The 26,726-nt window shown below is 42.7% G+C and overlaps 1 protein-coding gene across 2 annotated transcripts; it reads left to right on the forward strand.

Moving 5' to 3' along the window:
• The first annotated feature begins 620 nt into the window (after nt 1-620).
• On the forward strand, nt 621-18,034 carry LOC129671555 (complement C5-like). 2 transcript variants are annotated; one of them, XM_055600604.1, is made up of 11 exons: nt 625-735; nt 2,773-2,817; nt 3,871-4,063; nt 6,419-6,581; nt 10,347-10,417; nt 10,741-10,832; nt 13,022-13,104; nt 13,348-13,407; nt 13,746-13,802; nt 14,161-14,356; nt 17,459-18,034. In XM_055600604.1, the coding sequence occupies exons 1-11, from the start codon at nt 671-673 to the stop codon at nt 17,496-17,498; spliced, it is 1,065 nt and encodes a 354-aa protein (XP_055456579.1). In that variant the 5' UTR covers nt 625-670; the 3' UTR covers nt 17,499-18,034. The 2 variants fall into 2 exon arrangements, with proteins under 2 accessions (XP_055456578.1, XP_055456579.1); XM_055600603.1 differs by lacking the exon at nt 17,459-18,034 and having other exon boundaries at nt 621-735; nt 14,161-14,852.
• The last annotated feature ends 8,692 nt before the right edge of the window (nt 18,035-26,726 follow it).

Below are 26,726 nucleotides of genomic sequence, written 5' to 3' on the forward strand. Positions count from 1 at the left end.
CTTATTGGGAGGTGGTGAAGACTTAAGAGACGGGGTTATTTATAGAAGTAAATGACCAGATACATTATGCCTTTGAAAGTCATCTTGTGTCTGCTCCTTGCCTGTCTTCCTCTCTTTCTCCTGTCGGTTACTAGGTGAAGGTGCTCAGTGCATGCTGTCCCCTGCCATATGTGCCTCACTATGCCCGGGCCAGGAGCAATGGGGACAAGTGACTCTGGACTCAGATCCCAGAAACCATGAGGAAAATAATTCTTCCCTCCTGTAGATTATTTCAAGTATTTGTCACAGGGAAGATACTGACTATCACAGGTGTGCTCAACAACACTGGAGCGTTAGAGCAAATGGCCTGGAAAGAAAGCCAAAGGCATTGAGGTTCCTGCTTTCTAGCACAGGGTTCTTCACAGGGCCAGGATCCCACGTGTGAGTCCTTATTTTGCATTAATAAAAATAAGTGTCCTGGTGCAAACTCCTACACAATACCTTCTGCCTGTGTTCCTGGGCTTGAAATGGTGTTTCTGTTCTGATTCCAGTTGTCTGATATGGTGATCCCTTTTCCTGTTGTTAATAATTAACACAACCTAATTGATCCCAAATTTTTATGTTCACTTTACTTTAAACGGAAGGTAGCTTCAAAGAGGTGACATATTTGGTTCTGATCCCATCTCAAGCCATGTGTTTTTGGGGGATATTTTTGTGTTTGATCTTCCTGGAGAAAAGTTGGGGACAGATACAAATGTAAGTGAGGCAAAGCATCTTTGTTTTATGGTGTGTGTGAGCTTGTGACGCCTGAGAAGTGGGTGTGCGTCACCTTGCAAACCTGACAATACCGTCTCCCCTGAGACACCAAGTGTGTGAGCTCTTCTGAGTGAGAAAGTCGAGCTTGGATCAGTGAGTGGCCAATGCATGACAGCTCGTGGCAGCTCTTAGATCAGTGAGTGGCTAACCCACCACAGCTCTGCTGCCTGTAAGAACAATGGAAGTGGTTATGCACATTACTGTCAACAAAAACTTAACCAAAAGAATATGTAATATATTATTGTTTATATGTATATATAGAGAGAGACATACACATATATACTTTTTGGGTTTTGTTTTGCTTATTTGTATTTGGTGCTTAGTTTCTTTGTGTTTTTTATGGTTCTGCTACAGTTACTTGGGTATCAGCTCCTTTTTAAATTAATTAGTATATTTTATTTTTAATTTTTTCATACATTTTGATCATAATCTTCCACCTTTCCCAGTTCCTCCTAGATTCTCCCCTGCTCGACTCCATGTTCTTTTTCTCTCTTAAAAACCAAAACCAACCAACCAAAGAAGAAGTACTGATAAAATTAGGGTCAGAACCTGGGCTCCCATGATTCGTGCTGAAAATGTTCTGAAAGTTTTCTACAGCGTTGTGTTGGCCCTTACGGAAAGGCAGCTCCACACTTTTTCTGAAAAAGTGACAAAGCATATTGTGAAACCATGGGAATCAATCACTCAATGGATAAATTGTTTGATCCAATAACTATATGTTGAGCACTTTCTGTGTGACAGGCAGTGAGGGTGTAACAGATGGAAGAGAAATTCCTAGAGCTTTCATCATAGTGGGAGAGTCGGGGAATGAATGAGAGATGCATAAATAAGAATGGGGCGTGTAAAGGTGTGTAAGAAGATTTAGAAGTCAAAGCACAGAAGTGAAGGAGCAAGCCACACACATGCCTGGGGGAAAGCATGCTAGGGAAAGGCCAGACTAACGCTCCTGCCTCTGCAAGCTTGAGGCCTGATGCTCCGCTGCTGGTTAAAGAACATAAAAAGATGAAGTTGTTCCCATGGGCACACTGCAGATGTGTGTGTGCATCTATGCTGCAGATACATCAGTGAGGACCAACATGCGTATGAAGGAGAACCACACCAGATGAGGCGCGTTGGCATTTTGAGTATGCTGTATCTCACCACTCCATCACATAGACAATGGAAGAACTGCAGAGCAGCCCACGGCCTCGAAGAACACTGAAATTAAGGGAGCCTTTAATTCTTAATATATATTTTTTTGTCTCATTCAAAAATTCTCAGCAAGTTCAGTTTAGGACAACCACTAGAAGTTTTAATTCTGGAAACAGGCTGTTCACCTTAAGTTCTTAATTCAGTAGCTGGCTAGCGCGATGGCCCAGGACAAATGAATAACACTTGGCTAGTCTTAAAATGGGAGTGATAGTGAGGCCCTCCATACTGACTGTATAGTGCTGTAGCAATATAGTGAGTAATGTCTATATAACTTGCTGGGGATGGCACAGTGAGTGATGTTTGTATACCAGGCTGAGGATGGAATCTTTTTTTTTTTTAACACACATTTGTTTTTGTTTTTGTTTTTGTTTTTTTCCAGAGCTGAGGACCGAACCCAGGGCCTTGCGCTTGCTAGGCAAGCGCTCTACCACTGAGCTAAATCCCCAACCCCGAGGATGGAATCTTAATGTCCATTCTCATTTTCTGTGTCTCTGCTAAGCATGTACATCAGATGACGAAGGTTTACAGATCCCTCAATCGGTCTATAAATGCCTCCAAATTACCTGTGTAGGAGAACAGAGGTCTGAATTGCTGATTAGCTTTATTGTTATGAAAGGCTGGCTGATTGGTGAAACTTTAAACTTACTTTAAGCTATGCATTAAAAAATAACAATATAACTTAAAATATTATAATATTGGTAGTTGACTGTAATAATCCTCAGGTTGGGTGGTGGGTGTGCCCCTATCTGTTGGGACACTTAAATGACCATTGTATTTCAAAACCAGGTCGTGTTGGCCCAAGCCTTTGATTCCAGAACTTGAGAGGCAGAGGTAAGAGGATCTCCAAGTTTGAGACCTGCCAGATCTACTACTAAGCTGAGAAATCCTCTCTTGAAAAAGGACAACAGCAAAAAATGTTTCAAAGCTTGCCTTCAATTCTGTTTTTGTATAAATTCCATGCAAAACAAAACTGAAGAGCCTACGGTTGTAGGCTTGCAAGCTTGACCCCAATTATAAACAAAGAAACTGGAGTGTTCTGAATATAAACTCCTGCCGCATTCACTTATAAACCGTGTGGCCTTGATCAAGTTACTGTGGCTTGAATGTAACATATGTCGAAACTCGGTCACATGACGATTGTTGTCATCAAGCTAGCAGCGCTACTGCCGGTTAGCTCACACTCAGGACTTTCTCCTTTAGTTTGTGGACATTCCTCTAGCTCGTCTGTGTTGTAAATTTGTCTTCCCACAGATGTAACACATTTTTAAGACCACTTTCTTTTGACTACTTTAGTGAGTGCCATTATTTCTTGGGTAGTGAGATGCAATGCTTTATAGACATGTTCTTATTTAGCTCACCACAGAAAAAGGTGACAGAAAAGCTAGAGATTAACCTCTCTCACACACCAGAAGACAGAGCTGGCATTCAATGACTGGAGCCTATTTGATATTTTTCTTCATTGGAGAAAAATGACACCACTTACATGTTCTAGTCAAGTGTGTGTGTGTGTGTGTGTGTGTGTGTGTGTGTGTGTGTATGTGTGTGTGTGTGTATGTGTGTGTGTGTTTATATCAGCACATAAAATGTTAACGCATTATGGCCTTATTTAGAACTCTTTAGGTAGGGTAGGCCAGAGACACACTAGGACTACTTTTAAAACTATGAACCAAATAAATTCCCTGTTCTATTACTTCTCCTAAAAAAAAATATGCTGAATTTGTCATTGATCACAAACAAGTGTACTTTTCTTTTCTTTTTTTTTTTTTTTACAAGTGTACTTTTCTAAACATGACTATTAGAAAATACATCTATCCTGAGATGATCATGAACCAGAGGTAGAAGACTGTGTCTCCAAAGCTACTGAGCCTTTTCCTGTTTCAACAGATGCACCGTTGTAACACCAAAAGTCTTCCGAGTCGGAGAATATGAACAAGTTACATTTGAAGCCCACGGTCACACTGACCCATTTGATGTAACCATCTCTATAAAAAGTTACCCTGATAAAAATGCTAATTACTCTTCAAGCTCTGTACATTTATCACCAGAAAATAAATTCAAAAACTCTACAATCTTAACAGTATGTATTTGTCTTTCTTTTTAAAGTATCTATACAAAATATTTTGGTAAAATATGTATAATTTTGAATATTGATAGCATTTGTTTCAGTCAACCACTGTGTAATTATTATATGATTATCATTAACTGATAATAATCTGAGTTTAACAAAATCCTTGTATATATTTTAAATGATTTATTTATTTTTATTTTATGTACATTGGTGTTTTGCCTGCATGTATGTCTAGGTGAGGTTGTTGGATCCCTGGAACTAGAGTTACAGACAGTTGTGAGCTGCGATGTCAATGCTAGGAATCGAACCCTGGTCCTCTGGAAGAGTAGCCAGTGCTCTTAACTGCTGAGCCATCTCTCCAAACCCTGAGTTTAACAGTAATCTAAACAGAAAATTGTGTTTGCTTTTTGAGAATGCATGTAAATATTACCAATTTTTATTGGAAAATAATGTTGTAATGATGTGGAAACATTTGGAGATGAGTTAAAATAATTTTGTGCATGGAATTATCACTAAAAACGGAGAAACTTAAACATGCATGCTCTTAACATAGATGCATAGTCTTTGGCCAGATGCATAGACTACTGGATGTGGTCCAAACTAATAAAAAATATGATTTTCTTTTATTTTTTTTTCACCAATATGTGACTTCCTCCCTACTTTCAGTGATGACGGTGCGCTGGGGATGGGGCCAGGGTCTCCTGTTAGGCCAGAGTTTTCTCAGAGAGTGCTGAGCTACAGTTACAGCCTCCAGGGAAATGCCTGGCTACTGCAGGAACAGCTCTCATTGATAATCAGCAAGAGAAATAGCAAGCTTAGGCAAATGACTTTTTCTCCAATTACCACATTTCCAGGCAGGGGACGTGACATAGTTCAGTGGTACAGCATGGCACCCACAGGGCCCTGGGTTCAAACCCCAGTGACATGCAGAGTCATTTTAATACAGATTCTTTGGAAAAGTATTTGCAACCCATCTTATTAAAAGTTGTGATAACAAAAAAACATAAAAAATGAGAAAGTAGCCAGGCTCCATGGCGCACACCTTTGATCCCAGTACTCGGGAGGCAGAGACAGGTGGATCTCTGTGAGTTCAAGGTCAGCCTTGTCTACAAATTGAGTTCAGGACAGCCAAGGCTACACAGAAAACCCTTTCTCAAACCAAAAACAAGGCTCTGTAGAAATTGATGTTTCTCTACAGCAAGAAATTCGTGAGGAAAGTAAAAAAGAAAATGTTCTAAAGGGCCTAAGGTTAGAGTTGGGCAGGTTTTCTAGTATTTTTAAGTTTGTATGTTTTCTTTTCTTTATTTATATGTTTTAACATGTGCCTGAATGAGTTTGTATACACCATGCACATGCAGGCCCTTAGATGCTAGAAGGGCTGATCAGATCCCCCAGAAACTGGAGCTACATGTGGCTGTGAGCTGTCGGACATGGAGGCTGGTCCTATGCAAGACCAGTAAGTCTCTTGACCACTGAGCCATTGCTCCAGTCCCTATCTTGGCCTTTAAATATCTAAAAATAATAGGAGTAAGATTTCTGCTTAATTCAAGTATATATATTCATATATATATATGTGCATATATTTCAAAATAGATGTATATATATGTATGCTTATCTTAAAACTTTAGCGTGATGTAAGACAATGAAGGGCTTTGGGCAAAACTAATCCATTATTTTTGTTCCTGAAGAGGTTTTAGTTACTTAGTTCGGTTGGTTGATTGTGTATATAAAGCAGATTGTCTCCATGTAGTCCTGGATAGACAGGAAATCAAGATCCTCTTGCCTCAGCTTCTGTAGTGAAGTACTGTACCTCTTTTATTATCATCATCATCATTATTATTACTATTATTAATTGTTGTTTTTGAGACAAGGTCTTACTGGGTAATTCTGACTGTTCTAGAACTCACTGTGTAGACCAGGATGCCAGGCTGGCCTTAAGCTCACAGCTACCTCTTTCCTCTGCCTCCCAGTGCTTGGATTAAAGCGATGTACCACTACACCTAACTCATTATCATTTCTTAATTTCAGGCATATGGGAGCTTGCATGAATGTTTGGGTACTGTTGAATGCAGAAGAGGGCATAGGATCCCCTGGAACTGGAGTCAGAGATGGTTTGAGCTGCCTTGGAGGTGCTGGGAATTGAACATATGTCCTCTGGAAGACCAACCAGAGCTTCTAACTGCTGAGCCGGTGTACTTCTTTAAAAATGATGCAATACACAAATTCAATTTTGGTCTCAATGAGACCTGAGTGGTTTTGTTTGTTTTGGTTTTGTTTGTTTGTTTTGTTTTTTGAGAAGGTCAGAATGCTTTGCAACGTCACAGTCGGACTTTCCCATCCGTGGTTTTTGTTTTTGTTTTACAGATTCAGCCCAAACAGTTGTCTGAAGGGCAAAACTCGTCTTCGCATGTGTATTTGGAAGTTGTGTCCAAGCATTTTTCAACATCAAAAATAATGTCAATCGTCTATGACAATGGCACTCTCTTCATTCAGACTGACAAGCCTGTGTACACTCCAGAGCAGCCTGGTAGAGTATATGATGCTTCACTCAGGGGACAGAAATGACATAAATATGTGGACCTTTTAATATCTGAAAATGAGTGGAGATGGTTTCTACTTAAGAGAAACTCAAATCCTAATGGCATTTATACTCTCAAACAGCACTTTCATTTTTAATTTATAGAGGAATTGCTAAATAAATCACACAATCAATGATTGCCCCATTAGAGAATCTAATCATCAAAAGTACAGAAGACATAATTGCAAATACAGTTCTGGCACGGGGAAATGATTTAGCTTAAAATCTTGTCAGTAAAGCATTCTTGGATTCGGTAGCTAGTCAAGTTGGAAAGAGAATTCCAAATGAAGATTGGATGTTTGGCAGGGATTAAAGTACATCACAGAAATGTCTAGATGCTGGTTTTCTACGTTTATCCACATAAGAAGGGGCCTGCCAAGCATGGTTTCACATTTACAGTCTTCCTGTTAGAGGGGAATGGTAGGAGCCTATGTTTCCCCCCCAAAGAACAGAGGCGCAGAAAAAATGTCGACTGGTTTATAAAATGTTCTGCTCTTTTCCACATACCACTTCCCTTCACTACAGTTAGAGCCGGGTTTTTGCAAGGTGTGCATGTGGCGGGAGGAAGGGGGGCTGCTTCACTGACGACACTTTGGGGGAAGGACCAACAATGGCAGGAGGGAGCATCGGTTTTGCTTTGTTTCGCTTTTTTAAACTCGCGCACAGTAGACACCTTCTAGTTTTGGTGGACGCTGATACTGTCAGTAGCGAGGTGGAATGGGGTTGTATGATAACTATCACATCATTCAGCAAGAGCACCTGCTAGAAAGGGAAGGCCTCGACAGGGTGAGGATATCGCCACCAGCTGAGACAGAGTGTCCTTGCCAGAACCACTGATCTGACTCCAAAATGATTTGGTTTACGCGCCCACAAGAATATTCTAAAGTCCTTTATCCTATTGGTGTATGTAGTGTGAAGATGTGTGAAGGATTATCTGCCGAAGCATCTTTGAATAAAGACTTAAGTCTTGGGCCTGGAGAGATGGTTCAGTGGTTGAGAGCATGGACTGCTCTTCCAAAGGACCAGGGTTCGATTCCCAGCACCCACATGGCTCCAGTTCCAGAGTCTCTGGCACCCTCTCACAGACATATATGTAGGCAAAACACTAATGCACATAAAACAAAAACAAACAAATTACTTTAAAAAAAAAGACTTAAGTCTCCAAGGCTTCCTAGGATAAAGGGCCTTAGAATATTGTTCAGAATCCTTCAGCTCTGGACAGCCTGTGTCCTGCCCTCTTCCTCAGCTCCCTTAGCTGTACTATGGCCCCCTCAGCTGTAGACTCATGGCAAACTGCTCTCAGCTCAGATGCTTTTCCTGGCGTCTTCTTGTCCATCTGGAGGTGGTGCTGAGTGCCCTTGCCTCTGCACAGCACATTCTTAACCCCTCCTTTGCCTCAGTTAACTCCTGCTGGCACCATCCTCACACAGGGAGCTGCCCGACCCTGTAACTACATCTGCCCGCCAACGCCACCCCGCCCCCACTCACATTTTCACACACTCTCCGTATCCTCTTACTTTGTCAGTGCTACGGATCAAAATGCAGGGCCCCTTATAGGCCAGGGAAGTACTCCATCACCAAGGCGCATCCTCTGTCCTCTCTTCTGTACCCTCACAAGGCAAGCCAGGGCCCTCTGTAGCTCCCCACGCTCCTGGAAGTCTACGTAACTGTATTTCCCCTCTCCCACCCAACATTAAGAGACAGCCATATGTGACTCGTTTCGCCACTCTTATTTCATTGTCTAGCAAACAGGAGGCCTCTGAGAACTAAGATTAATAGTTGAAGTTAGTCAAAAACTAGGTTAGAAACTATGCAAATACTAGTTATTAAAACAATGATGATAATGTAAATGTTTGCTGCTTCTTTTGCTCTTTGGTGCTGAGTCATGTGGAAACTCTGTGTTCTACGCGTCTGCGAGTACTATGGCGAGGCAATGCTAATGTTCCTGGTTTACTAGTTAGCTAAGATTCAAAGGTCAAGCAGGGAAGAGGAAACCACAGACAGAGAGGAGAGGAGACCACAGTTTGGAACTTCAGAACCTGGGATCTTAGCTTTTGCCACATGCTGCTAATAGCTCCTTCCTGATAACTGGACAGGGAGGGCAGGGTTGTCCGAAGACAGGAGGGGGAATTCGAGGTGGACGGCAGCAGGGAAGGAAGGAGAGAGTGGAGTGTGGGAGGCTTACTGTTCAGATCGATTTCACCTTGTTACCCTGGCAAAATGTGTTTTGATGGGATTTCTTCATAGAGCTTACACCACACTGACAAGGAGCTGAAATGGTGTTATGGCACTATTTCTATTTTAGTGTGTGGATCAAGACAGGGCTATGAACTGGTTTGAAAAGCCCCAAAGAATGAAAATGTGTCACTGTGCCCCAAAGAGTGGAGTTAGAATCTCTACCAAAATGCTCAATGCAGTTTAGGCAACCACGGTACTAAGATTTCGGGGGCATCCTGGTCCTCTGGATCTCTCATTCTTTCCGCCTCCTGCTCCACAATGTTCCCTGAACTGTAGGTATAGGGCTGTGGTTTAGAGGTATCGTTTGGGGGTAGATATCCCACTGTCTTCTGCTGTTTGTATTTTGAGCAGCTGTGGGCCTTTGTAGCTGACATACCAACACAGGCAGGGGAAGTTTTAAAAGGCCTCAGCCTAGATGAAGAGCTATGGGCAGTCAATGACTGTTGAGAAGGGAGAGTCAGTTTTGTCCAGGGATGAGCCCGCAATAGCTGATCCAGTCCCGAATAGTCAGAACACGTGTGCACAGGAGCAACACAGGAGTGTGTTTGTGTGTGTGTATGTAAATATAACAGTAATAGGCCTGGGGTAGAAATGATGTAAAAATAAGTAAGCAAGTTAATAAATAAATAAGCTTTGATACACATATGAAATTTAAAAAATAGAAGTTAAGGCAGGGCATGGTGGTGCGTGTCTGTAATCACAGAACATGGAAGGCTGATGTAGGAGGGTTGTGAATCACGGGCTAACCTGGGCCACTTAGTAAGAGAACAAAGGTTTAGTGATGTGTTTCTGTGATGGAATGCTTGCCTGGCATGGTCCAGGAGACTAGCGGTTCTGCGATGCTGCCATTGTTCTCTTACTGAGGAGAGACTAATCGTGGGACCTGGTGCACGAATGTTGCAAAATCGCATAATCACGGCAACTTTCCAGGGAGACCTAATTTGGAGCCTTGCTGGTAGTTTTCCTAATCAGGAGGGTGTATGCTGTCTGAACCAAACTCCCAATTTCCCATTAAACTCCTCAACCCTAAGGTAAGGCAGCATTGTGTGCTTTCATGTAACCCACTGTAGGTCTCACTCTTTTGATATTATGAAATTCCCAAGAAATGGTGGCCAAATTGCAAAGATAACTAATTTTTACTCTGCACGTGTTCTCTGCAGGTTTCACATACATATTTTCATAAAATGAACCATTCACTAGAAGTAACTCATGGGGATTTGTTTCAGAATGAAAGTCTTTAGTGATGTATATATTTGCCAACAATTTTCTTTTAAATATGTGTCTTTATTTATGGATTGTATCTAGCTTTTAATGAGAGTTATCTCATGAAAGTTTTCTAAACTATATTATTTTGCTAACCTTTGAGTGATACCATCCAATGTATTTGAAATCATTTTCACCCTGAAGATGTTTGTTTCACAAATGCTAACAGTGCTTGTTTCACAAGGGTTTTGATGATATCACTTATTCCTGCAGTAAAGGTTGCCGTGTATTCGCTGGATGAAGCCTTAAAGCCAGTCACCAGAGAGACAGTCTTAACGTTCATAGTAAGTTCTGCCTTAGCTCTGTGAGACTTTCCTCCTAGACTGAGTAGGGCTATTCTCATGGGAGAGCGCTCTCTTGGAGTGGCCCGCCTTGAGAACAAACTCTTCCCATGGGCTTGCCTGCTGTTCTGTTTTTCTGTCCAGAGTTAAAGCAGGACAACCCCCTGTCCTCTTCCTTCAACCCCTAGCCTCCTGGATTGTGGGCCAAAACAAATCTCTATTCTCTAAAACTCTCCTGCTATCTGGATAATCTTCTATGACAACAAAAAATGAACCAAGACAGGAGTGGGTTTTCTTGTTACTCCTTTTCTTTTGTTTCCTCAAAGGACCCTGAAGGATCCGAAGTTGGCATAGTAGAAGGAAGCAATCATACTGGAATCACCTCTTTCCCTGACTTCAGGATTCCTACTAACCCTAAGTATGTAAAAATGTCTGTTAGTAAGTTACTTTCGGAAACGCTCACCTGGAACTTTGGTGGCAAGGCAGAGGTGGTTAAGAGGAGCCACCTACTGATGACAAAGCACAGCTCAGGGCTGTATGTGTGAACCCTCCTAAAGTATTGGAGAAGTTAGGTCCAATTCTTGGCAAAATAAAAACGAATCCCAGATACTGTAGCACAATCCAAACATACCAGAAGTCTCAGCTACTCTGGATACTGAAGAAAGAGGAGAGCAGCAAAGTGAAACCCTACTTTAATAAATGAATACACACTAGCATGCTTGGCAAACACACACACACACACACACACACACACACACACACACACACACACGCTCAGAAAAAGTCCCCCAAATTGCCCAGCCATCCTTTTTATAGAGAGAGCAATAAAAATTTAGAAGACAAAGAATCTTTAAGTAGTCCCTTCTGTTTCTTTCAACAAAACCACCCGGAGCCACCTCTAAAGGATCCTAACAGAGCGTCCATTTCTAGGCAAGGGGAAATTTGGTTATAGCCTGGTGGATGAGCACCTATGCCTAGACGGCACAGAGATTTGGGTTTAATCAAAATGTGTGTGTGCGTGTGTGTGAGAAATTTTGTTCTGTTCGGCATCATATGCAAGGATTTAAAACCACATCCATACAGGAGCTGATGGAATACATAGCTGAGGAGCACCCTGGTGTGTGAACGACAATAAGAGAGCAAGCTGCCAAAGAGAAATCAAGTGTGCACACTCCCTGCCCTCAGGGAACATAGAGTAGGATGTTTAAGACAAGTCATGCCGTAGTTATAAACAGCTACCACACAACTGAAAGGAGAACCGCTTTGTAATCATCTTCCCTCTGCCCTCTCTAGGGGAGTTTGTATTGGGTTAATTTTGAAAATATTTTTCCTAAAAATGTGGACTGAAGCTGAGAGGGTAAAATAATATGGCTGATTTAAAATTACGTAATTTCTTTAAATGCCACAGGTTCCCTAATGCAGAACTAAGCTTGTTATCTTGTTACTATTCTTATTTCCCAGATTTCACCTCACGCCAGTTGTTCCATGGCACGTTATTAGAACCCACCATGAGGAAACTCTCCTGCCTTAGCAGCCTGGCACCCTCTGCACAAAATGCATTCCTCTCCTTTACACTCTCCTTTGCAGTTCTGTTCTTCAGGACACAGGGAAACAATCCTTCGCAGAAATATTAGTCCTGGATGTGATGTAATGTAATGTCCCCTTTACTCTCTGCCTCTGAGTCTCCTGTATTTTCTTTTTATCTTCATGTCGTGTTCTTTCATCCTTCCTTCTTTCTTTCTTCTTCCTTCCTTCCTTTTTTCTCCTTCCTTCCTTCCTTCCTTCCTTCCTTCCTTCCTTCCTTCCTTCCTTCCTTCCTTCCTTCGCCTATTTCCCCCACTAGACTTTAAACTCCTTAAGGGCAAGGCTCTGAACTGCTGATAATAGTCATGATAACCATGATATCCGCCTCCATTGATCACATCATCTATCTGCATGGTAGATATTATTTTTCTCATTTCCCAAATGAGATGCAGTAACTTTCCTGAATCAAACCTGCTAGGGAAAATGTATGAAAATCTGAGTTGGGGTGGGCTGTCTGCTATGAACTCTGCAGTTCTTCCGTCTTGTTTATTCCTTATCTCAGTGTAGTGCTCACTAGATATTTTTGAATGAAGGTTGCTGAACATGTTACTTTACTCTTTAAACAAGCCATACTTTGTTTCCAAATGGAGTTTTGCTTATATATAGTGTGTGTGAATTTCATCACTAGCATGCCATCTTTCTAGAGACATAATCAGATTTTTTTTACTATATTATGACTTTATCGTATACATTCTTGGATTAAGTAAATCCTGAAAATGTTTCAGTTCGCCAAACAAAATTACTATATTTAGATAAAATATGTAGGAAAAGACTACAATATGAGAAACTAATTGTTAAACAATTTCTGTTATCTCAGTTGTGTCTATTAATTGTTTAGAAATCTTTTCTTCAAACTTTTACTTGGGAAGTGTGTGTGTGTGTGTGTGTGTGTGTGTGCATGCGTGTGTATCTGCAATGTTATACACATATTCTCACCTCCTCAAAATAGAAATTACTCGCTTGACTCTTGGTAACTTAAACTATTCAGTTCCCTCTGTGATTTCAACTGTTTGGCTTTCACAGGCCCGGTAGATGGATGATCAAGGCTAAATATAGAGAAGATGCTTCAACAGCTGGAACCACACACTTTGAAATTAAAGAGCATGGTAATCCTTGCTGATGTAAAACTTGTTTACAAAAAGTTGGGTTTTCCCAGTAATTCTTTTCAGTGAGGTAGTTGATAGAAACCACCCCCAGGTGGAGATGAGGCACCTGCTAGGGTGATGGGAGTTGTGGGTGGCTGGGGAGTTAACGGTTGTTACAGGCCCACAGTGGTGTAGAATGGAATACAGTCATGAGACCGTTGAGAAAGGTTTTATGTCTTCCCCTCTTCCTTCTCTCTCACACAGATAAAGCTTTCAAAATAGCCCTCGTTCCAACAAGTGATCTGGAACACCCAATGGAAGAAGGTACTCAAGGCTTAGGAGGCTGTTCAGGAGTCTGGGGTCGGCTTGCCTGCTAGCCCTGAGGAAGCCAGCAAACCTTTGCAGATTCAGGGTCTTCATAAACTCTGTGGTATGGTCCTCTGGGGAGCCTGGCTTACAGAAGACCATTCTAGGCTTAAGATGTTAGGAAAAGTAAACAATAGAGATGAGTTAAGTAGTTAAGTAAACAAATTATTAACTCCAACTTGATGAGATCACTGATAGTTGATCCCACAGGAACAAGATCTATTTTTTAAGCAATATAACAACAGTATGACCTGAACACTCTTCTTCCGTTCATTCTCTCTCCCTCACAAATGAAGCACGTGGCCTGAGTCTCCAGCCAAAAAAGTCCCTGCAAGAGATGATACATGAGCAAGGTACTGTACAAGCTCAAGGCAGCTGTAAACCACTGCGATTATAGTATCCCAAGGACCAGGGGAGAGAAGACATGGGGTTTCCTCCATTAAAATGCAGGGGGTGGGGAAAAGGTGGACGTGAAGGTTTACCCCTCAAAAATTTCACTCAAGTGAATTTAGGATTTATTGGCCAATACTTAACCTGAGGAAAACAGATCTTTGTTATTTTTCATGCCTAAAACTATGTAAAATACTTGTATTCCACAAATACATCTGGCAAGGTAATCTTTTGATGGCAGAGAAAATAGCCCTTGAGATTCTCAAGCCTGAGACATTATGGTTGTTGGTGATAAGGACCTGTGTGTTGCCACCATTTCAGCTTCGAAATACAAACATCCAGTACTGAAGAAATGTTGTTATGATGGAGCCAGATATAACCACCATGAAACCTGTGAGGAACGAGTTGCCCGTGTGAAAATAGGCCCAAACTGTGTCAGAGCCTTCAGTGAATGCTGTGCCCTGGCTAGCGAGAATACCTTTAAGAATATCCTCATGTCGCGTCCCGATGACAGTGGGTATGACATTTTCTATCAGAACCTTGCAAATCTGGGTAATTTTGTGTAAACCGAATCCTCTAAGAAATGCAGTTTTCATGTCCTAGTTACAACTAAGAGTTGAAAGATAGATAGATACCTTGTAATGCCCAGAAGAAAAGTCTGTTGTTTTTCTTGGGAACTGAAAACACTATAATACGTAGCAGAGAGCCCTAGTCCAAAGTCAAGGCCCCGTGGAGCGGAAAGGCAGCTTATTACTCAGTCTCGAAAGAGTGTTCCTCCGAGTCTCAGACAAGAACCTGAGATTAATATCTCCAGTTGGCCTCTGGATGACAAAATGCAATGATTCTGTCACATTACAGTCACTAAAAGTTGAAAGCTTCTCTCAGGTCAGCCTTACTAGATGTTTCAGAATAAAAGGACTTCCTTAATGTTTCCAAACGTTTAAGGGCTCTCATTTATATATTGTCTTAAAAAAAAAAAAAAAAGACAAGTAAAACGACTTCTTCTGATTTCATTCTTGATTATTTTTCTTTTTTAATTATTTATTTTATTCGGGAGATTATAACATAATCACATATTTCCCCCTTTCCTTCACTCCCTCCAAAACTTTCCTTCTTTGTTCTCTTTCAAATTCATGCCCCCTTTTTTCATTAATTGCTATTACATTTGTGTGTGTGTATACGTGGATGTGCTGTATATTTTTAAACATAACCTGCTTGGTCTGTATATTTGCGTGTATGTTTTCGGGCACACATTTTGGCCTTTGAGCATCTGGCATTGGATAAGCAATTGCTGTGCTCTTATTCCCTGGGGAAGACTGTGGCTCTCGCTGAGCAGCCCTTTGTTACGTGCAGTTCTTGGCTCAGCGTTGAGGCCTCCTGGTCTTTACCCCTCCACTCTGGCATGTCTATTGCTGTTGCCCTTGTTCAGCTCATATTTGAGCGGTCGTCCTGGCGAGACTCTATGATGTAGCTTCTGACATTGCTAGGAGACACAGTCTCACAGCCAACCCCTGGACCCTCTGCCTCACAACTGCCAATGACCCCAAAAGATCAAATCCTCTTCTGGCTACCGAGGACACCTACCCATGTGCACATACCTACACACAGACACAGAAACATGCACATGGTTAAAAAAAATTAAATCTTTAAAGCAAGGAGAAAAGGCTGCATTTGGGGTATGGGGAATATTAAGTGTTTTCCATACAGCACTTCATCGTCGACTTTTCACACAACCTGTCACATAAAGTACGATCTCAGTAGCACAGGCGAGGAGACCGAGGTTGGAGGTTGGTGAGGCAGGTGGAATGTCCATACTGCCCTGAACCTTCTGTGTGTTTGAAACATGGATCAAACAGAGCAAAAATGAATTGTTATGAAAAAAAGGTCTTGATATATTTTCAGGTAACTGACTTGTAATTGATACCCATGAGACTCAGGCTACTTACACATTTAAAGTATGATTCTTAGGTTTGTTTAAAAGGAGTTTTGAAAGACTAAGAAACAATACTCCAAGTGGCGAAAACAAATAAGTCTTTTCTCCCAAGTGAGTGGGCATGACTCTTAATGGTACCAAGAGGTCGATGTTGGGTGTCCTCCTCAATTGCTCCCCACTTTATGTTTCTGAGAGAGGGTCTCTCAGTGAACCCTAAGCTCCCTGATTCGGCTAGTCCCCCTGGACAGTGACCTCCAGGGATCTCTGTGTCCCTGACTCTCCAGCGCTGGGAATGCGGATGTGCCCTGCTGTGCCCTGCATTTGCATAAGTATTAGGAATCCAAACTCAGGTCCCTACACTTGTACAGCAAACACTTTACTGACTGAGCATCTCCCCGCTACTATTTTCTCTAATTTAAAGAGGGAGTTTGAAAGGAATTAGGGATTATAAAAGCAAGGTTAGGCCCATAGACTTCTATGACTAATGTTCGTTAAAGTTACAGCGTGATTTTCTTCAACTTTAATACAAATTCCATATTTACTTAGGAAATGAAGATAGAATATCTCACTGTAAACAAACCAGAAGGAAATAATAAATTGTACTGCAGAGAAAAACATCTTATTATGTAATTGTTGTCATAATGAGAAAGTTGCTCTGCTGTGAAATCCTTCTGGTCAACCTCCTCTCACACCTGACACCATACTTATCAGGAAAGAGAACCCCATTCTGGAAATCCAGTGGTCTGGATTCTGATACAAGCCGTGACCTTTGAGAAGAGACCTAAGATGCAAATTGGGAGTAAGACTGTTGCATCCGATTTAGTATTATACAACGAAGCACCTGTACCAGCTTCCTCGCAAGGACATCTTGAGTCTCAGATGAAATGTTGGTTTTGATAAGAACTCAGCTCTCATTCATGGGACCTGGGCTCTGAGGCTCAAGCTGTCACAGTAAAAACGGCAATGAGTACTTTTCCCAGAGCCTCACGAAAATGACAAGTGAAAGAATGGACAGACAGGCAGTGCCCCATTTACTATCCAGCCATAACCTCCATGTCTTGTGCTCAATAAAAGTATTCTTCCACATAAACAAACAGGGCAAACAACTTTCAGTTAGCACTAACCTGTGTAAAATGAGACCTGTCTGTATTTAATTATGGTAGAGATTTCTAGCTTACATATGAAGTTGATGATTTGCCAATGAACCAAGGGATTTTTAAAACAAATCTCATTTTTGGTTGGGTACACACATCTTTAACCCCAGCACTTGGGAGGCAGAGGCATGTAGATCTCTAGAATTTGAGGCCATCCTGGTCTACATAGTCTGTTCCAGGCTGCCTGGAGTTATCTAGTGAAAAATAAAAATAAAGTCTCAAAAAATAAAGCAAGTATCCCACTTTAAAATAACTTAACCAGGCAGTGGTGGCACACTCCTTTAATCCTAGCACTGGGGAGGCAGAGACAAGTGGATCTCTGAATTTGAAGCCATCCTGGTCTACAAAATAAATTACAGGACAGCCAAGACTACACATAGGAAACCCTTTCTCAAAAAAAAAAAAAACAAAACCAACCAACTAACCAATCAAACAAACCAACCTATGTTTTCCAAGAAATGGAAAAAAAAAATAGAAAAATATTTTAGTTTGGCAAAAAACTTACTAAATATTATCTTGTTCCTTTTCTCAGATATTTTACTTTATCTGCTACCATACTGGAAAATGCTTAATCTTATTCCCTGCAAGTATTTGAAGATTACAAGTATTTTCTGTGCCTTCACTTTTGCTGGAAACTAATGCACAAAATCAAACGGAGTTCATACAGCAGTGAAGCCCTTCCGCTGTAACTTTGCCATAAATAGCCTTGGCTGCACGGAGGTCATTTCATAACCGTAATTTATCCACTGGTCTCACAAGTGAGACCAAGCTGATAAAAACAAATTCACCAGAAGAGTTTGATTGCCATGCCTAGTGACCTTGCCCATCTTCCTGTCAGGACCCTCGGTGCCCTAACATAGTAGAGGGTGCTCGGGGGACACTCACCGCCACAAAGAAAGCTGCCATCCAGCCCCGGGAGAGCTGTGGAGTCAACAGCACACACCGTGTGGGCCACCGTGCTGCCCAGGTGTCCATAATGCTACACTAAGTCGCCACGAATAATCAGTTGTGCCAGCAGAGTATGGGAGCCGCTAAAGGATACTATGCTTGTAAATGTGTATCACAATCAGAATGTTTAAATCAATAAAATAGTATTGCCCGCGTTGAACAGTTTTCATCGATGAAATTTTCCCCACATTGTTCGCATCTTAGTTTATCAATTTATTTCCCTCGGCCAATTTTCTACACTAGGCAATTGATATCTATTCTTCTCCATTTTCATTTCTATTTTCTCTGTAATTATTTACATCAGGATCAATTCTTTTTATGTAACTTTTATTTTAAGCCACATACGCACATAGCTACATGCAGACAGACAGACAGACACAAACACAAAATCAAAAACAAATTACATCATTTGCAGAAAAAAATGGATGAAACTAGAGATCAATATGTTAAATGAAATAAGCCAGTTTCAGAAAAACAAAAGTATGTTTCCTGTACTATACTGAGTCCAGTGTCTTAGTTACTTTTTGGTTGCCATAGCAAAACGGCATGATCAACGCAACTTACAAAACAGAGCATTTAACAAGGTTAGGAGCACAGTAGCAAGAAGGCAAGAGCACACTGGAGCAGCCTGAGAACTCCCATCTGATCCACAAGCACAAGCCCCGGGATGGGGGGAGGCACCCCCAATGCATGCCTCCTCCAGCAAGGCCACACCTCCTAATCCTTCCCAAACAGTTCTGCTCTCTTAGAACCAAGCTATTCAAATAGACAAGCTGCCGGCCCCGCTTTCATTCAAGTCAATACATTCAGCAGTATTTAAAAGACATAAAGGTGAAAGGGGATGGTCTGGGAAGAAGAGAGATGCCCTGCAGGAGAGGGGATTCTGACAAGAGAGGTAATGGGGGAGATGTGATCAGATCGTTTAATGTATATGTATGAAAATCTCAGTGAAATCTGCTATCTTGTACAGTTAATACTGCACTAATAAAAAGTCTCTTAAAAGAGTCCCGAGGCGACTGGAGAAACGGCTCAGTGGCTAAGAGCACCTGCTGCTCTGGCTGAGACCCCTGGTTTGGTTCCTATCGGCCACAGGGCAGCTCCAGTTCCTGGGCATCCACTGCCCTCTCCTTACCCCTAAGAGCACTGCCACTTACAGACATGTGGGAAATATAGGATAGTCACAGACATAAAATAAAATTTAAAGAAGTCTTACGGTGTTGGGCATCGTGGTGCACCCCTGGAACCCCGACCTCTCAGTAGCCTGGGGCAGGGGATCACAAGTTCAAGGTCAGCTTGAGCTACATAGACAGTTCGAGGCCAACAAGAGGAGCCTGATGTTATAGGAAAGGATGGATTTTTTTCCCCTATTGGAGAGAGTCCTTGTTTGTTTCCTTAAGAGTCCCTTAAGAGTTAATCCAGGTGTGTGGGACAAGACCCTTAGGACAAGGGTTACACTTTAAAATTATGGGGGTTTTTTTTCCTTCCCGAATTCCTACCCTGCCCGTACCCCACTCCCAAGAGCAGTCCCTACAAGTGGTTATGAGGTTTAGCTGGGTCTGTTTGCCCTTCTGAGTCCCACTTCAGAAAGTCTTATAGTTATTTATTTTTCTCTTCTTCTACCTTTTCTTGTGGATGCCAGACAGACCCTACCTAAGTATGCTTTTTCCTGGCACCCTGGGCTTCCTTACTTGAAGGCCCCTCCCCGTCACTGCCTGCCACCTGCTGGTCAGAAACAGCATGGCAGTTTTTCCTCTCTCCTCCAGACAGCTGTGAGATTCATAGCTTGCCTGCTCTGGTTTGTTTCGTTCTACCGTTAACAAATTGTTTTCAAGCTTCCGTTGAAGTCTGTTTTAAAATTCTTTTATCAATGAGACTAAAATACCCAAGAGGGGACCCTGATATTCCTGGTACCCTAGGGTGAGGTTCCTACCGGACGCTCCAAGATTTATAGTAGCGTTTCCACTTGTGCATCCCTAAACAGCAGCATCAGTAAGACGGTCTGAAAATAAAAATTTGGGGAATGTATTCTGAGAACTGCCAGTCTTAGAGAATGTCAGCCCTTGTGGCCTGAGGGACACAGGTTCTGATACCAGGATGGACTCTAAACCATTGGCTTTGTCAGGCTCCTCACTGTTGTTGCTTTGTTTGCACCTTCTCCATGATGTTTTAAGTTCATGAACATAAATTGTCTTTCTGTGGCTGGACGTTTGAGAAGGCCTGCTTGAGAAGGGCTAATCTGTGACCCATAGGCCTGTGAAATGGAGCTTCCATGGCCTCAGGTACTAAAATCACTGGCCCAGTGAAGCCCGGCCTACAATCATTCCTAGCAGAGACGACAGTATTTCCTGTCACCATTGGTTTGAAAACTGTCTGGACTAGATGTCAGAGGGATCTGCTCTTCCAGCTCTCACATGGATCCTTTTGTGTCATGTCCCTTTTTCCAGAGCATTGTAGGTTGGGAATTTTCATGTGTCTGGGTCAGCAAAATGCTGTTTGATTTGGTTCACAACCCAAACTGTGGTTTAATCATTGCCCTCCGGTCCCAGGTCAGATATGCACAAATGTCCAAGGTGTTGCCTACACCAGAATGTACATTTCAACTCAGGCATTCCACCGATCTGGCTTTGTTTTCTGAGACTCCCTGCTCCACACACTGAAAATCTAATGCTGCCACACTTAAGCATTCCTAACAGTTGCTGTGGATGAAGGTTTGATGTAAGGTTCTTCTTGCATTCTACCTCAGAAGATTATTTCTCTGGTCATTTGGGTAGCATGCACTGGCTGGCTGGACTTTTGATGAAACAAGGAAGACAAGTAGGTCCTGCAGAGAAAGTGGAATCTCCAGGATCAAGGCAGCAAGGGTCAATGTCTGCCTCTATTTCCCGATACCTACAGAAGGAAGTTGGGACTCGTTAGCATAGAATTCCAGGCTGCACACACTTCGCCTCAAGCACACACTTCAGCATCTCCTCTCACCTACTTTACCAATTAAGAGTCAGGAAGGAAAAACAAGCAAGAGACGACGCCCCTGTGAGACCAGTCACTCTAACCACCACCTGTACCGTTAACATGTCTCGAAACTTGTTCTTGAGTATAGGCCCTGCACGCAGCTGAGTCAGGCTGCAGGAAACCCAAGACAGGAGAGCATCTCGGCTTCCTTGCCCACCTAGCTCATTTCTTTGCAGTAGTTGGAAGATCGCCTTGGGACTGGATCTCAGATCTGCTCTACGAACGATTAGTCCAGGCCTCGTCCGGTCCAGTTAGAACCCGACCATCTCCAGGGCAGCCACCCCGCCTTCTCCAGACCTGGCAGATTCTGTATCGGATTCAGGAGAATAAGCCCCTGCTGAATTCTTTAAGTCTCGGTTGCTTCTTCAGAAGTGGAGCTAGGAACGGGGATCTGTTGTCAAGAGAAACCCATTAGCAGTTAGCAGAGCACCTGGAGCAGGAGAAGCTAAGCAACGGGCATGTAATAAACTAAGCCTGCCTTCACGCTGTGCCCTTGGGGGGCCTCTGGGCCATTAAGGAACCACGGGTGCCCCCACTTGGGGCCAGGAAGCCAGCCATCTGGTCACAGCCTCAGAATAAGTCAATTATCAATAGAGAGACAAACATAGAGAGGAGATGTAACTGCAGGTGCATTTCTAGGGGCTGTCATCCATGGCTGAGGCGAGTTACATGGAGGAGGATGTCTGAAGGCTGAGGGAACTGGCCAGGACAGAGGGCCTGGCTGGGAAATGTGCAACTCTGAGCAGCCGCTGACATTCCTTAGTCTTCCTTTCTTAGTGCTCCCACCGTTGGGCGTGAATAATTAACTGGAGGACAAATTCAACCAAATTCAAGATGAGGTCACACAAAAAGAGGGCAGTTTGAAAAAAGGTTGTGTCGATGCTAACATAGCCACCCTGGCCATAAAGATTTTAAGCATGATCCGGGGACAGGAGCAAATGTAAGCTTCCACCTGCATTTGAAAAATATGTGGTTGTAATTTTACAGAGACCAGAATTGGCCCAGTGACACATGATATTAGATTTAAATTTGACTTCTGGGCCACACAGGTGAATTTCTTCTCGTCTCTAACATCCGATGTGCGGCTGTTTGAGCACTTGCACAGCCAGAATTTGTCTTCTAAATCCCTTCTGGTTTCCCCCGGCTCTTACTCTCCTTCCCACTCCTTCTCCTACCTTATCACCAGGAGAGTAACTTCCTGCCTGGAATTTTGTTTCAAAATGGAGTCTTGGAAAGGCAGAGACGTGACCCTGGTTTGAACTTCCAGGGAACCCTATTTAATATTCCTGGAGCGCAGCCAATCGCAATGGCTTGTTTGCTTGGAAATCTCCTCCCCAGTGAGTCATCTGGATGCTAGCAAAGATCCACCACAGCTAACAGCAGTTTGAGAAATAAAGCACATCGTTGTTTAAGAAACGTTAACTTGTGTTGATTCTAGGTGAAACAACATGAACACCATATTTGATGAAGAGATTGTGTGCTTTCACGGTTTGAACAGGCACCTCCATACCTACAGCATTCCAAGACACTGCACATACGTAGTGACGCAGGCTCACGGATACACAGAAGAGTTTGCCGTGACCATAGCTGTTAAAAGCTGCGCACAGTTCTGGCCAAGTTCTCTCAAACCCTAAATTCTCAAACCCCGCAGCCTTAACTGTATGTATTTAGCTCATTCATCTCGTGTCTCTGGTATGTGAAATGTTTCTTTGCACATCATAGAAATGAACTTTGGTTGATGCATTTTATGTATTTGGGTTAACATGTGAGAAGCTGCCGGGTGAGCCCACAGATGATGGTGAGACACGCTCACCTAAGTAATGAGAAGTGCCAAGTGAAGAGTCAGTTTCTCATTTAGGGTGACTGTAAAGGAGTGTAAATATCAGAATGAAGTAGATAAAAATCTGAATGCATGATATATATGATCTATCATAGATTGTTTTTAGTGTTTTTGCTCTGTGAATGAACCAAACAAATTTTATTTCAACACATTTATAAATAATGTTTAGATAAAAGTAGTGAAATATTCATATCCTATCATGATAAAATATACTGACTCAGTGCAATATCTGTGAAAAATACAGTGTATTTACTCACTAAGAGTAATGAAAACTATTGGTAAAAAAGTTACATTCTCAGCACAAATCTAAATACAATTATAAATATAAATGTTTTATAGTGTTTTTACAAACCATTTAGTCCATTGCCTGCCTGACACGGACTGCTTTTTCTCTTCAATGTATTCATTGTTCTATGTTTCTGAGCTTTCGGTCTTTCCTTATTGGCAGATAGGCCAGAACTAGAAGAATGGTGGAAGTCAAAGGTCAACATTGGTGATTTATAGGAAGCATGGCCCAGTTCATACAGAGAAATTGGCTGCAGATATACTCAGTAGATAGGACTTCCAATTTTCCAAGTATGAGCATTAGTTTTAAAAGTAAGCTATATTCTTGAAGACATTCCTGCAAAAAGAAGGCATATTGCAAAAATATGTCTTCTCATATTTTTGGTGGAATGAATCACTTCTTATTGCCTTACAGGGAGACCATCCCATCCTACCTCAAGGCATCAGAAGGTTCACGTGGAGGAAAAGCATTCTAGTCCTGTGGCTTTCTGGATGTTGCCTTATGAACTGAGCTACCCACCAAGCCTACCTTGGGGTCCCTGAGTGTCCTCATTTCGTGGTGTCTAGCTTCTCCAGAATAGGCAGTTGCTGAATGGACAGCGCAGGAGCAGCAATGCAGCTAGACCTAATGTCACGAATCACACACCTTCACTTCTGTCACAGTCAAATGGACCAAAGCCTGGTAACTTGGAAGACACCAAACACGTGTACGGATACTTGGGAGGTAGGGTTCGGTAAGGGATGTCTCCAAAGCTGGCCGCTACATCCAGCCAATGGCAAGTAACAAAACACACAATTATATGAAAAAACTATTGAACAACAGTAAGACTGTGAGAAAAAGAAAAGTATGTCCATGCAACCAAGCATGGCTAAGAGACTAACAGATAGAGAACCCCAGTGAGTTAGTAAGCCCATGAGAGACAGAGGGAGGGTGGGTGCTTTTTTCACTTGTTCCACTTGAAACCCTTGTTTCTCATGAGGAAATTGTGCCCAACTGTTAGCACTTGATTCTCTCGGGGTCTCATTTTCCGCCTCTTCCCAGCTCTGGTGCCTTTGCGGATATTCCATTCCCACACACGACTCCAGTGACTTCCAGTATCATGAGCCACAGTTGCCAAAGTCCAGTGCCAGCAGGTCAGGAGCCTGAGGAGGAAATGGAGAGTTGGCAATATGAAGACACAGATGTCTTACGGATGTAGCAAGCTCTAATTCTCTCCTTTCAGTTTTAACAAATTTCTTCAGAAGACCAGATGCGGTTAAATGAAACTATGTGTCTTGTGGTTATGATAGGATTTTTTTTTTCTGCCTAAAGACTCATGCAGTAGTATTTAAGGAATAAAAAAAAAAAAAAAGCAAGAGAATTCTAGCTTGCTTCTTCTCTAAGTCATCTGTCTTCATATCAACGACTCCACATTTCCTCCTCTGGCTCCTGAGCCGCTGGAGCTGGACTCCAGCAAATAGTTTTCTCATTCTCAAATTATCTTGTGGAGTTTAGGTATCAATTCATCTGCAGCGGATTTGTGCCATGTATTTACATTTGTAGCATGTGTTTGCCGGCAGGCGGGTCATTGTTTTAGGTGCCCTTAAACTTGAGTAAATGTTAGTATGGTCTTTGCATCATTTTGCAACACGGCCCGTGCAACACCGCATCCCATTCCACAAACATTCAGTGGCTTATTATCATCCTAGTCTATTAGGTTGCAAGCCTCTTTGTGATATTACAGGTAATGTCTTGAGGAGCATTGCTATGCCGGCCCCTTTGGAAATGTGTGAAGGTTTTCAGAAGGTGTAGGCTTGGACAGCTTGTCTGTACAGCATCGTCTCTGCACTCTACTGCTATGGCTGAGCTCCTGACAGGATGCCGCGATCCTAACGTCTTGGGTGGATGGTGGTATGGATGGTGAAGGAGAAAATGGGAACAGGGTGCTTGAGGGAGAGGGAATGTTTCTGCCGTCTTATTTTTATTTGTTTATGGAGGAGAGGTTTTAACTTGCTATAAAGCTAGCGTGTCTTGAGCACCAGGGAGAAAAGAATTGGTGGCTCAGCTTCCAGCACTACAACAAATCCCCGACATAATCAATTTGTAAACAGAAAAAGCTAGTTTGAGGGATCGCTGAGGCAGACACATTGCTTTCGGGCTGGGGCTCGGGGAGGAAGTAGCTTATCGTGGTGGAAACGAGTGACAGAGAAGAAGCATGGTGCTCGTGACAGACGGGAGGAACAGGGAAAGGAGGCACAGCAGTCTTTCCTAAGCGTTCACCCCCAAACAAGCAGGAGATGTTCTGCTAGGCCCAACCCAGGGTTTCATGACAGTCAGACATGGCATCGCATGCCTGCAATCCCAGAGCTGCCGTGCAGCTTTCTCGGGGACCTTTGGATGCATACGAGGGGGAATAGGCAGATAATGGGGCCTCGAAAATCTTTTTCCGCTAGAACGACTCCACTCTGTGTGCACTGAGAATTTCCCTATGAAACTGTTTTGGAGCGCATTCTTTAAACTAAATATATTTTAATACAATTTAAATATACATACACACCACACCAAGGCAATGGAATAGTAAGAGTTTTTTTGTTTTTTGTTTGGTTGGTTTTTGTTTTTGTTTGTTTGTTTGTTTGTTTTTGCTTTAAGGTTTCCCAACCGGAAACAGCTTGTACTCCCAGATCCCCTCTCACACTGTTGTTTGGGGATGCACTTAGATAGATTGTGAGTATGCTGGGATCTTCAGTGCGTAAAGAGGGAATTCATGTATTCCCCATATTTCTGAAGACATTTCATTAGGTATAAATGAGTTAAGAATAACAGTATTGAGGCACGGGACTGGATCTGAGACCAAAATCAGGCCACGGAACAAGCCTCTGTGCCAGCCTGCCACTGTTAAATAAAACTTGCATCATTGTCAAATCTCCATTTAGTGATTATTCAGTTTCACAGGATTCAACCCCGTTTCTCTGGTTGCCCTCAGACTCAGGTACAGGAACTCTGGGGCAGGCATGGGCCATGCCAGCTCTCTTATGCTAGCCAGGCAGCAGGCACCTGAAGCCAGCAGAATGTGGGCTGAAAGTTATTTGGCTTTGAAAATTATAGACCCCTTTTCACTTGTGAACAGGAAGTCTGTGGTTCGTGTTAATGGCTGATTTCCAGACTTTTTCTTTTTACTAAATAAACGTGCAATCGCTACTTAAAGAGTGTTCACTCAAAAGACACAAAACCCTTGCCCCTCAGGAGCCCCTCCACATCACAGCCACTTAATGAGCAAGGAGGAAAGGGAGCGTGGGTACAGGAGAACCCAGAAGGACCCAGACCATGAGAGGCTCTGAGGACCAGGCTGTCTTACTGAGGGTTCCCATTGCTGTGACAAACACCACGACCAATGGCAACCTGGGGAGAAAAGGGCTTGTTTCAGCTTGCAGTTCCATGACAGGTCCGTCACTGAGGGAAGTCAGGGCAGGAACTCAAGAAAGGCAGGAACCTTGAGGCAAGAGCTGATGTAGAGGCGGTGGAGGAGTGCTTGCTTGCCACTGCTCGCCCAGCCTGCTTTCTTATGTCCAGGGGTGACTCTGCACACATCTGGGCCCGCCCACATCAATCAGCTATCAAGGAAAAGCCCCACAGGCTTGCCTAGAGGCCAATCTAGTGGGGAGGGGGGTTTCTCAGTTGAAGTTTCCTTTTTCCCCAAGGACTGGATTGTGTCAAGTGGACACAAAGCCAGCCAGCACG

This window comes from Psammomys obesus, unplaced genomic scaffold, assembly GCF_907164565.1.
Source record: "Psammomys obesus unplaced genomic scaffold, mPsaObe1.curated_primary_1811, whole genome shotgun sequence".
NCBI lineage: Eukaryota > Metazoa > Chordata > Mammalia > Rodentia > Muridae > Psammomys > Psammomys obesus.

Coding starts and splice junctions, on each gene's coding strand:
- LOC129671555 (XM_055600603.1), top strand. CDS start 671: ATGTGTTTTTGGGGGATATTTTTGTGTTTGATCTTCCTGGAGAAAAGT. Junction 736..2,772: donor AGTTGGGGACAGATACAAAT/GTAAGTGAGGCA, acceptor TTTCAAAACCAG/GTCGTGTTGGCCCAAGCCTT. Junction 13,408..13,745: donor GGAACACCCAATGGAAGAAG/GTACTCAAGGCT, acceptor TCACAAATGAAG/CACGTGGCCTGAGTCTCCAG.